The sequence below is a fragment of the Colobus angolensis genome, unplaced genomic scaffold, assembly GCF_000951035.1.
Source record: "Colobus angolensis palliatus isolate OR3802 unplaced genomic scaffold, Cang.pa_1.0 Scaffold517, whole genome shotgun sequence".
Lineage (NCBI taxonomy): Eukaryota > Metazoa > Chordata > Mammalia > Primates > Cercopithecidae > Colobus > Colobus angolensis.
In genome coordinates, this window is record NW_012118677.1 from 1,274,757 (window position 1) to 1,286,844 (window position 12,088).

At 40.0% G+C, this 12,088-nt stretch overlaps 1 protein-coding gene across 1 annotated transcript in view; it reads right to left on the reverse strand.

Moving 5' to 3' along the window:
• Positions 1-230: 230 nt before the first annotated feature.
• Positions 231-12,088, reverse strand: part of LRP2 (low density lipoprotein receptor-related protein 2) — a 214,779-nt gene continuing 202,921 nt past the window's right edge. Inside the window, exons 72-79 of the mRNA XM_011960602.1 lie at positions 10,473-10,563; positions 9,556-9,623; positions 9,264-9,384; positions 8,583-8,712; positions 7,427-7,528; positions 5,656-5,763; positions 2,125-2,196; positions 231-1,942 (exon numbers count right to left, since the gene is read on the reverse strand). Of these exons, the coding sequence (XP_011815992.1) occupies positions 1,775-1,942; positions 2,125-2,196; positions 5,656-5,763; positions 7,427-7,528; positions 8,583-8,712; positions 9,264-9,384; positions 9,556-9,623; positions 10,473-10,563 (860 nt within the window). The 3' untranslated portion in view covers positions 231-1,774. The remainder of the gene's footprint in view (positions 1,943-2,124; positions 2,197-5,655; positions 5,764-7,426; positions 7,529-8,582; positions 8,713-9,263; positions 9,385-9,555; positions 9,624-10,472; positions 10,564-12,088) is intronic.

Genomic DNA, 12,088 nt, shown 5'->3' on the forward strand with positions numbered 1-12,088 from the left:
CTAATATCTACTCATTTCTGGAGAGTTGTTTCCTATAACTTATCCCAGACTATCATGGACACAAACAAAATGAATGTGGAGGCTTGATTTTCAATGAGATTGCTCTGGATTCAATTCCGGGAAGGAGTGGTACAGAATTGGTGTGACCAAGAGCACTCAAAGCCTCAATCTTTTTACACAGCAAAATACAACTGATTCATGACCGGGGCTTATGAAGCACACAGAAAACATCTGATAAAATACACATTTATTAGAAATTCTTCAGCAGCATTATTTCCAGTTGTTTATCTAATCAAAGTACATTTCCAAGTAATTACAATCAGCACTCAAAATATGAGCAACAAATATTTTGAGAACTCTGGAATAAAATAATCAGTAGTATATGTTTCATTCATCCATCCATCCATCCATTCATTCATTGTTCAACAAATGTGCAATATTAGCACAGAGAGTCAGGAATGCTATTTGCTATGGGAAAGTGTGTATTCCCGCCATGGTTCCTATTGTGCAGACTATACCCACTATTTAAGAGAAGAGCTGGAAGCCAGGCACAGTGGCTCACGTCCATAATCCCAACTACTCAGGAGACTGAGCTGGGAGGATCACTTGAGCCCAGGACTTCAAGATCAGCCTGGGCAGCATAGCAAGACTCCATCTCTTAAAAAAAAAAAATTAAAGAAAAGATCTGTACTGTACAGTACACTCTAATGTGAAGGTACACATTTAGCCAAAGGGCCTAATAAAAAGCTTAAAAAGAATGGTTTCCCTTTCTATTCAGGTTCAACTTAGGAAATAAATAGTGATTATAATGATATTTTCATAGAAACAAAAACCCAGTTGAGGCTTTGCTTAACTGGTATTTTTTCTTTTCTTTTCTTTTCTTTTTTTTTGCACCTTATTTTATGAAGACACAAATTTGGTTTCAGAAATTCAGCTACTGAGCTCCAGCTACTGGGGTAGGTGACCACCTTGAATGAGAAATTGCTCCAAGGTCCATCAAGCAGAAGAGCTCATTTAATTAACTACAAACTCAATGCAGGACACTGGCACTTAATGATATGGGATTTCCTCATAGACATCACAAATACAAATGTTGCCTTGGCAGCTAGTGAGAGAACACACATGAAACGAGAGTTCTGATTAGACAATCCCAACACACAGAAGGGCCAAACTGAATTGCTTTTTCTACCTTCTGTATTATCTGAGGAGTCTACAGTCGAGTCCAGATGTCTGTACAACACATGGTGGCCCCTATCAACATACCCATTAATCAAATTGACGTGTAATATTGAACATTAATTAAGTGCTAATGTGTAAAAATGGACCCAAGAGCGGGGCCTGGACTCCTTTCCTAGATAATTTGATAGGAAATACGAGCAGTGCCTCTTCTTTAGATACAGCTAAAGGTCCCAAGTCATTCCTTTTCTCGTTGGATCATTTACTATAATGATCACCACCCGAATCAGCAGACACCTTTATTAGCAAATTCAGTAACAGGATAATTTTTCCAAAATTTACAAATATACAATATATTTATAGTATTACCTTCAGACAACTTCAGTGCAAAGATATACATATAGTACATTGTGATAATTATTTGTAAAAATATGAGACGGCATAAGTAAAAAAAGACACACAGGATATTTCCAACTATAGGCAAACAGGGAAAAATATATTTTTTCATAAAGTACTGAATGTTAACTTTTTTCATCTGTTTGTAAAAAATATATGTGCAAAAGTGTGTTTCTAATTATTCCCTAAATAGCTGGTATAGCTATACTTCAGAGTCTTCTTTAACAAGATTTGCAGTGTCTTTAAAAGTGTCTTCTGTTGCAGAATAGGTTGGAGTTGGGTCTCTTCTCGAAGGAGGCTTAGGCTTAGCAGGGAGCGAGGGTGATGGAGGTGGGGTCGCAGCAACATTTTCCTTTTGTTCGTTCTCCATCTAAGAACACAACGTAACAGGAATCAGCCATTTATTACCCCAAGGTCAACATACACGGTTTTTCATAAAGAAGACTATTTGTGGCCACTCTGCTCAGAATAATCTAAGTGTGTGTCCAATTTAATCAATCACATAATTTCTAAGAAAAAATGTCTGTGCTAAGAAAAGTTGTTAAAAATTACCTGTGCATAGACTGGATTTTCAAAGTTGGTAGTTTGTTTAGTTTTTCGTTTGAAGAGATTCCATTTTGTCACCTAAATGAAAAGGGGAAAACAGAAACCTCTCAGTAATGGTATGATTTTGTGGGTTTCTTTTCCTCCTGTCTCAATTTTAAGGTTTCTTCTTACTGAAGGGTAAAGCAATTTGGGACCTGGAACCATGATTCAGCCCATGTGGTAAATTGTTCAATTCCTCCTGTGGTCCCTGAACAGTAACTGAAACTCTCTGGGCTCTTTTCATCCAATGGTTTTAAAAACTTCTTTGATTTTAAATTTATGTATTATAGAATTTGTGCCATAGTATCTACAAGCACATCACCTGGTTACCTCAGTACAGAGAGAACACATGAAACAGACACACACAAGATGCATCTGGAGAAAAAGAGATTTCTGGGACTGCCTGAAAATTGGGTGGGGATGGCGAAGCCCAACTGTAACTCTTATCCCCTAAAGTAACACTCTTTGGTCAACTCAAGAGTATCCCTTCTCCCTTCACCATTCCCTCCTGTATCATAATAATAATAACAAAAGCATCTAACATTTATTGAGTGCTTACTCTAAGCGTTTTATAAGTTTCTGATTTTTTTTAACAAACCCCAGAGGTAGGTACACTTATTATCCTATATTTGCTGAGTCACGGCAAGATTCTACAACTGAATTGCAGGTAGAAGGGCAGGTAATGATTACTCAGGGGACCCAGGGGCCCATTAACTGGAGAACCCAAAGAGAATCACGCTGGACCATGGCGCGTGGCCCACGCCTTACTGAAAAGTGGCCTGTTGTACTGACTGCCAGACAAGGGAACAGAGAGCCTACTCTCAACAGAAGCCGAGGCAGCCCGCAGGTTTTATGGGGTGTCTCTCACTCTGTGAAAGCAGAGGATCAGCCTTTGGAGGAGTGGGGAACACAGGGCTACAGAAGTAGAAGAGGTCTTCACTTAAGCCCACATTCAAGTGAGTTCCTGCTTTGTACATAGTGCCCCCAAGGGGAACATGAAGACATTCAGGTCAGAGCCCTGCATCTGGGCCCTTACAGTTCAGTGGGGCGGGCCAGAATCTCCTAGATGCCATTGCTTCAAAATGAAATGGCTAACTTGGAGTTAAGCAATTACTAACAGGAGAAAAGGAATGGTGACTTTCGTTTCTGTCTCCTTGGGGGATCCTATGCATATCAATGTAACTTTTGGAAAATGATAGAACTGAATTTTTTTTTTTTTTTTTTTGAGATGAAGTCTTGCTCTGTCGCCCAGGCTGGAATGCAGTGGCACAGTCTCAGCTCACGGCAACCTTTGCCTCCCGGGTTCAAGCAATTCTCCTGCCTCAGCCTCCTGAGTAGCTGGGACTACAGGCATGTGCCACCACACCCAGCTAATTTTTGCATTTTTAATAGATACAGGGTTTCACTGTGTTGGCCAGGCTGGTCTTGAACTCCTGATGTCGTGATCCACCCGCCTCGGCCTCCCAAAGTGCTGGGATTACAGGCGTAAGCCACCGCGCCCAGCCCATGTTTTTAACTGTTAGTCTTTTAACATATTTATGGATGAAAGACACATTTGTGAGACTCTGGCATGTTCAAGTCAACCTAGGTGATCTCACCCAAGCACTTCTACTGCTTTTAAGTCATGCTGGCTATTATTTCAGTGCCCAGGATGCAAGAAATACAGTAATATCCCTGGACGTATCATGGAAGACACATTTTAGAGGGTCTCAGCCTCACTAATGTAAAAAAGTAAGAGGAGGAACCAAGGTATTATAAAGGGAAAGAGAAAGAAAGGACTACAATTAGTGAAGATCTGCTCTCCTTTGAAAGATCCTGTCAGTATACATTTTGTTTCTGATAACAGACATGCAGGTCAGAGGTAACAGACATGCAGGCAGAGGTTTCAGCCTCCCCACCACAGTCACCTTCCTGCAGCAGCTGGGGAAAATCTCTATTTAGTGAAGAAGATCACTAGACTAGAGATGGACTGAGAAAAAATGTTGAAAATACAAAATAAATCTGGCACTAGCTTGAGGTTGACTCAGGCTTGGAGGACCAAATATATGACATTCAAGTATCCATGTGTCTGTGGAAAATTAATCTTCAAAATCCATTTTTAATACAGCTTAAAGAAAAAATGTTTAGTCCCTTGAAAAATATGAGACTTAAAATTCCTTTCTAGACAATATTTATGAATGTCTGTGAGTGTGTGTGTGTGTGTGTGTAACATGAGAAGGAGAAATAAGGGAATTTGAGAAGGCATACAGAAACCTTATAGAGACTCTTCTCAGCATCAATTTAGTTCAAATTTTATTTTGATTTAAATGAGCAGAACAGAAATCAATGTTTAAGGTGATAGTGAGACTGCCAAGTTATCCAGATATCAATGTTTATAGATTATGAAATTTGAGAAATAAAGATTGTATAAAATGGTAAAATTTCCAACTACTCTTAGACTTTCATTTCTTTACATTACTTCACAAAATTGGTCATAGAATCTTAGAACAGAGACATTCCAGATCCTAGTGGTTCTCAACTAAGAGTGAGTGCACATGTGTTGGGGGACAGGAGGTGATTTATGGGGTCACAATGAATTAGGGAAGACACTACTGGAATTTAGTGGACAGGAACCAGAAATACTCAAATTCCCTGAATGCATAGGACAGTTTTGTAGCACAAAGAACTGTCCCACTCAATATGCCAATAGTGCCCCCAGTGAGAAATATTATTGAGGACTCTAGCCCCAGAGGTAAAACAGTTTGTCCAGATTCAAACAGCAATATCGGGATAGCTGCATATGCATTCATTAAAACTAATGATACACATTAATACAGAGTTTAATATCAAATATATTTATTGAATTTTTTCCTGCAGAACAAATAGTGTACCAATTACAAAGGACCTGCAGGCATGTTTAAGAAGCTCCATCTACTGGCATTTTTTTCTTTCAGTCTCCAGTATTAAACACCATGCCTGACACATGGAGAGCAATAACTTTAGTTAGATGATTGATTGGCCAGTAATTAATAGATAGATGATGAATGGGCAGAGTATGTAAATTCGTGCCATCTAGTGGTAAAGATCTGTAATAGCAGGAGCGGGAAGAACAGCTTAAAGGAATAAAGATGCATGCTGTAGAGAAATCATGACACACAGAGAAGAATCTTTCATCTGTATCTTTGACACAGTGAAATCTTTATTCATACTGAGTCTATTTCTCAACTTAAATGTCCCTGGTCTGAAGGTACTGGATCCAGAAGTCTACTTGTTCTTCTTTGTGACATGTTCTCCCATGTTACAAGGAACATTATTCCCAACTCAGTGTTAGAACGTAGCTTTATTTGGTGGAAAGTTTTTCAATCTATGACTTTTTAAAAAATTATATTTATTAACAGTCAACACATCTTGGGATCTTTGATCATGTCAGAGTCTCCCTTGTTTGCTTAAGGTTAATAAAAACCCGGCCATCCCAAAGTTTTTCCAAATCCCACATTATTTCAGGAGTCAGCAACTTACCTGAGTTCCATCAGCAGCTGGGGAAGTTGGGCTTGTCTCCGGAACTATCTCAGAAGGGTTTATGGGACTTCCATAATTCTTATTATCCACATTTCCAGATACAGTCACCTGTGGACATATTAAAGGCCTTTACCCAATTTTGGAAGAATTCAATAGTAAATAAATTTGCTGTAAAGTTTGTATGAACTCTGGCTCTTTTTGCCATCTTGTTCTGCCACAGACATCATCAGGCACCATTTTTATTGCATGACCCAGAGGCCAGGACTAAACATCACTCCTACTGCCCCAAAATCAAGAGCAGCAACCACTAAATTACCTCATACCTTAATCCTGGGAGGCAAATACATCCCTCACTGGTCCCACTCTCACTTACTACTTGCAATTTCTACTGTATTCTCTATGCCTTCTTACTCCCACTGTTGACCAAATTTTTGGATAAAGATACTCTAGTTATATACTGGAAGCCAAATCCTAGAAGAACAGCAAGAATAATTCCCCAACCTCACTGATGAACTGAGAATCCTATCTTTGGATCTTAATAATTTCTTTGAATATTAATAAATCCTATCTTTGAAAATTAAGATTTCATAGTACTACTAAAAAGAGGCTGAATTTTTGCAAAGATGAGAATAATAGAATTAATAATCTTTTATGCATTTTTCTATAACATTCATCCAATTCCAAGGTTCCCTTTTAAGACCAAATTACCATGAATATATAATAAACTACAAGGCAGACAACTTACTCCTTTTCCTATATTTTCACATTCATTACTTGTTTATTCTCAAACTTGGATATGCATTTGTATACATGGCCTCGTTTTATTTTAAGTGAAGATGTCAAATGAAATGTCATATGTCTTTTATCATGTGATTAAAGTTTTCATGTCTGTTTATCAAAGGATCAGGGAAAATGCTTTCAAGATTTAAACATTTCTGATCTTAAAATCACAAAATATTTGTAAAATAAACATTTCTAGCTTCTGTATTAAAATGTGCCATATCTCGAGTCCAAAAGGAGCATAGGTGTTAACAATGACAGTTATTCATTGTCGCTAAGGCCATAGTTGTGACAAAGGAGACACATGTTTGCAGTTGACAAGCACTAGAAGTGGTGCTGCGGCTATTGATGCAGACCTTATGAAAAGTTATTCCCTTCACCTATATTCCTATTTCATCTCCCAGCTCTTCTTAAAGATGACTGAGTGGCAAGGCTGCAACAAGGAAGTTTAGATATCTGCCCATCAACTCTAGAGACCTTTGTACTTTTCAGGAAAGTATTGCAATAGCAAGCATAAGAGGTCCTTCTCCCTTTAATCCACCTCAAACCACATGCTTGGGATGGCAGCAAGAACCAGAAAGTGGGCCCAGTCCCCAAATTCCTGTATAATGACCTGACAATTCTTCACTCATTCATTCCACAAGTATTTGTAGAGAAGCTGTGGTGCTTCAGGCACTGTGTTTACCAGGCCCCTGAAGGGACTCAGACCTCTCTTGCTCTGACACCACTCAGAATGAAAGCTTCTTGGTCAGCAGCCCCGGCATGGTTGCCAAACCTCACCACTTGCAACAGAACAGGATTCTGATTGTTTTCAGGTCTTATGTCCTTGGGTTGGTCCTGTTCCTACAGATAGGGCAGCTGCAGCATGGACCACTCACTATGCTTCCTTCCATTTGGAGGGAAGGTTAGGAAAATCCTAAGAAGACATAACTCAATAGATTAACATCCAGCGACAGTGGTAACTGAAAGAAAAGACTGTATGGTTTCTCACCTGGGTTGGCTGAACCACTTTGACAGCACTGTCTCTGACTGAGTACATTGGGTTTTCAAATATTATGGGCTGCTTCCCCATTTCCATGACAAAGTCTTCACTCTGATAGCACAGAGAGAAAAAGAGAGATTACACCATACTAATCTGGTTCACACACAAAGAAAGGTGCCTTCCTCACACCTGGAGGTATGCTAGGTGCTATGCCAAAGTTACCCAAAAGAGAACTTGCAAAAAAAAAAAAAAGCCAGCAAAATACAAGTCCTCCATATGGCAAATTGTTATGCAAAGTAACATAACATGCACTCATTTACCAACTCAAGGAAACAGAAACATTTTTCTTATATCCAAATTCTGTTAAATAACTCACTTGGGAATTGGGTCTGGGCAACAGAGAAAAGGATAATGGTGGAAGAAGAAAATAAGAATAAGGAGAGAGGGGAAGGAAAAAGAATGGATAGTATTATATTTTCAGGGAAGGAAAGAAATGAAAGATTTGAAGGAGACACAAAATTCTGAAAGTGGTTTCCCAATACTGATTACAGAAAGCCCCCTCAGTGCCAAGACTGTGGGAGCCCCCTCGCAAAGTATTTCATTTGGTCCTCCCAGGAGGTATTATTGTACCTATTTTACCAACAGGGACAATGAGGGTCAGAGATATCAAGCTCCCTGTCTGTTTTCACGTACTTAGTAGGTGGCAGAGCCGGGGTCTGGACCAATGCCAACTCTAAAATCACTGTTTATTTCATCACTATACATTGGCAGAAAAATATATGACACTAGGAAAAATATTGTTCCCTACTCCTTTTATACATACAAAATGTCATCAAATAAAAACAAAATATCACGTCTTCCCCACGCACCTCCCTCAAAAAAACCAGAAAGCTCTTCAATATTCAAGTTAAACTTAAGACTGTTCATGATTCCAATTCAACAGCATGGCTTAGAGCAGGGGTAAATTCCAATTTTATTACCAATGTTTTTAGATACCTTTCAGCAACAAGCCTAATGTCTCCTAACTTGGTTTGTGTAGTGCAGACTTTATTCTGAGAGGCCTACTGCTGTACTTCAGTCTTCTCTAGGTGAATTTTATTCTTTATAAAAAGTATTTATTCTGTAAATGACAACCTTCAAATAATCATTTTGAAACCATACTCACCATTGCCATTGACCTGTCAATAGCAGTCTCAGGTCCAAAACCAGACACTCCAATATCCATGTTAAGATCTGCCCCTGATCTGAAGGTCACCCCATTCCCATTTTCAGAGGGCTTGACAAGACTGCTTAAGCTGGAAAGAAGCAACCAAAATAGTGTCTGTTATTTAAAACAACAACAACAACAGCTACAAAAACAACAAATACAACCTTTTGTAATAGTACCCTTTCCTCCACATTGCTAAATCTTCCTTAAATGTAATGCTCAATTTCTACTCTTGAATTTACACTGTCAAATATGGTAGTAAGTTCCCTTAGCTACCTGGAAACGTTAAAGCACATTCCTGAACCATGAGATCTAAAAGAAAAAGAGTCCAGCACATAGAAGGATAAAGCCTGGGCCATCACACAGCTGCCTTTTCACTTCTCTCTGACCTGAACACCTACCAGTAGGCACAACCATTTGGACTACAAAACACAGCTTGTCACTCAGGCTTTAGAGAAGCATTTGACTAAAGTTGTGATTTGAAGTGACTGCTTTACATCCTCACTACTTTTTGTTTCTGTGGAACAGGTGAACTGCGTATTGTGCTTTTTTAACTTAGAAAGAAAACCAAGTCCTTCCCATGGCTTCCTCTGAATTACTTAGGCTTCAAACATCAATGTTCCCCATAATGAAACTGACCTTGGCAGCTTGGGCAGAGCAGGCAAAAGGGAGCCGGTTCTCCTATAGTGGAAGAATCCGCCAATTGCCAGAGCTCCAATTATGACGATCAAGAGGATTGTCAACAGCACAGCTACTGCGGCTATAGAAGAAGAGAGCAGAGAGCACGTCAACACACGGGAGCCCGCAATCCTGGCAGAAACTGGGGACTAGAACCACTCCTTCAAAGACTGAGTTAAATAGAAAAGCTGTGACAGCATTCAATGCAGGGGCTATGAGTAATTTCCAGGTTGTTCACATTCTTAAAACTTACTTGTTCCTGGAGAAATGCCTTTTGAAAACGCCATTTCACAGTATTTTCCAGTGTAGCCACTAGGACACCTGAAAGGAAAAACAAAATCATTCACTAGCTGTCATGTTCTTAGGCTTCTATTGCATTTTTCTGAGCACATCCTGAAGTAGAGAGAGCTTTGATTGCATAAATTACATGTTGAACAGACAATGTATCCTGCATGACTTTTGTTTATTCTGCCAAGAGAAGACAAGCAGAAAGAACAGTGCTCTGATTTTAGAAATTCACTTTTAATGGAGTAGCTGTGGCACTGATGGGGTGAGTCTGGTCACGAAAACCTCTTGGTGTCTAATCTATGCAATGCTTCCTTAGAGAGTACAAATGGAAACCATGGTTATGTTTTTTTCTGTTATATGCTTTCATTAAATGCTTTTTAAAGACATCTATTTATCTTGCTCCATGTTAAGGGTTTTCTCAACACAGTCATCTTCTTTCCGAATCTTCATCCCAGTCTTTCTGCTCATTATGAGCGCCTTGTGCTAAAGCAGCCCTGCAGACAGCTCTTCTCCCATAGCCCTGTTGTAATTAACAATACCAGGTGAGTAGGAAAATGCTGCTGCCATTTCTCTAACTCCTTGCTCCTCAAAGTGTGGTCCAAGACCCTGTGGCCTCACCCAAAGCTTGTTAGAAATGCAGAATCTGTGTGCATGAGAATGGAGATCTTGAACCAGATCTCCACGGGATTCCTATGCACATTCTAGCTAAAGAAGCACTGCCTCAGTTCTCCGTGGACTTCCTCAAGGGAAGGCAAGCTGGGTAAAATGTAAGAATTAGTGAACTGGTGAGGTTCTTGTATTTGTTTTCCTGGCTACTTTAAGGTCTCAAATTTCCCCAGAAGAGGCAAGGCTTATAGCTGGGACCTCAACATTCAGACTTACTTGCATTTGGGAAGGTCAGTCTCATCAAAATAGCAATTTCCTCCGTGCATGCACCTGCATGGGGGGGGCAGGTTGATAGGCAGTTCGATGGCTGCAGGAAGGGAAAGCCATGCAAGTGTTAGTCAGCTGTACTCAGCAGAGTGCCCACACCATGCAATCCGGCCCGGGTTAGGGTTGGGAGGAGGGGCGGGCCAGCCAGCCAATTAGTCTCCCTGTCAAAGCTTACCTTCCCCCTAAGTCCAGTGAATTTCCTTAAGGTCTTGGAGAGTAACATACATTTAGTGGAAAGAAAGGAGGCAGTTTATAGAATTTTTCCCAAAAAACAATGGAGAGGTACTAGACTCTGGAGCCCATATATTAATAGTTACAAGAACCTAGTGGTAAAATAATCTCTTAAAATGTTCACATTCTCATTTGAAGTTTTCAGAATTCTCCATGAACTCAGTTAAAACCAAGAGTTTAATGTAGGCCCACCTTGAAACTTCAACTAAAGGCACCAAAGCGTCAGTAATTGATCAGTCAACAGGCAGTCACATAGCTACACATAAAGAGATATTTGATAGGCAGCTAGCTAGAGAGCTCCTGAGTTTTCAAGTCCTCCCAAACTGCCCTTACTCCAGGTCCCTGCTCCCAGCTAGGCCCATACATACTCCCAGGATATGCCTGACGGGGTATTAGTGCTTCAGTGTCTTATATGTTGAAGGTGCTTAATAAGTATAGGTCACATGTGTATATTATTTAAAGAGTCTGGATACCCTCCTGGCTCAGTCCTTCAACCTGAGTCTCTACTTAATGTTCACTGTATCAGACAGGTCTTCCCTGAACACTATCTAAAGGAGAGTCCCACCCAATCCATCCTCATCCCTCTTCCCCTGCCTTCCTTTTCTCCATAGTACCACCTGACCTACTATATATTTATTGACTTCTCTATTTATTGTCCTCTTAGAATGTAAACTCAATACACACAGGGAGCTTGTCTGTTTTGTTCACTTCTGTTACCTCTAGCACTTAGAACAGTGCCTGAAACATAGCTGGCACTCAAGATCTCACTGGACTAATTGCTTAATTATTATACCAAACTGAAGCCCTATATGGAATGATTGCTATCATTCGTGTGCTTACTTCGGTTAAAGTTCTTTAAAACAAGAATCTTGATAAAATCCGCTTGGCAAAAAGTTTAAATGGGAAAAGTAGTAGATGAGCTGACAACCAGGACCACACTGCTCCTACGATGTGAAATTGCATTAAGTGGCAAAACAATCTATCCACGGCATAGAACAAATCTCATAAGCCTGAAATTGTCATTTTGTTCCAAATATTGCTCGAAATAATGGATTCCTATCAATATTTCCCCAGTAGCGTTGGGATGAGTGCAAGAGTAGGGGAAGAGGGGAGACAAGAAGCAGTTTTTTTCTCCCTGGATTCATTTCCTAAACCCGCCAACTTTTCAGCCTATTTGGAATGAATCAAACGGTGGTCCCTGGTCTAACTGCCTGCTCCCCCTGGTGGTAGAAGGTGGTTAAGCGTTTTCCTTTCCCCATCAGCTAAAACTGGGGGAAGGCCCCAAGGATGTGAGCCATAAAATGGGCCACTAGTGAATTGCAGGATGACTTTTT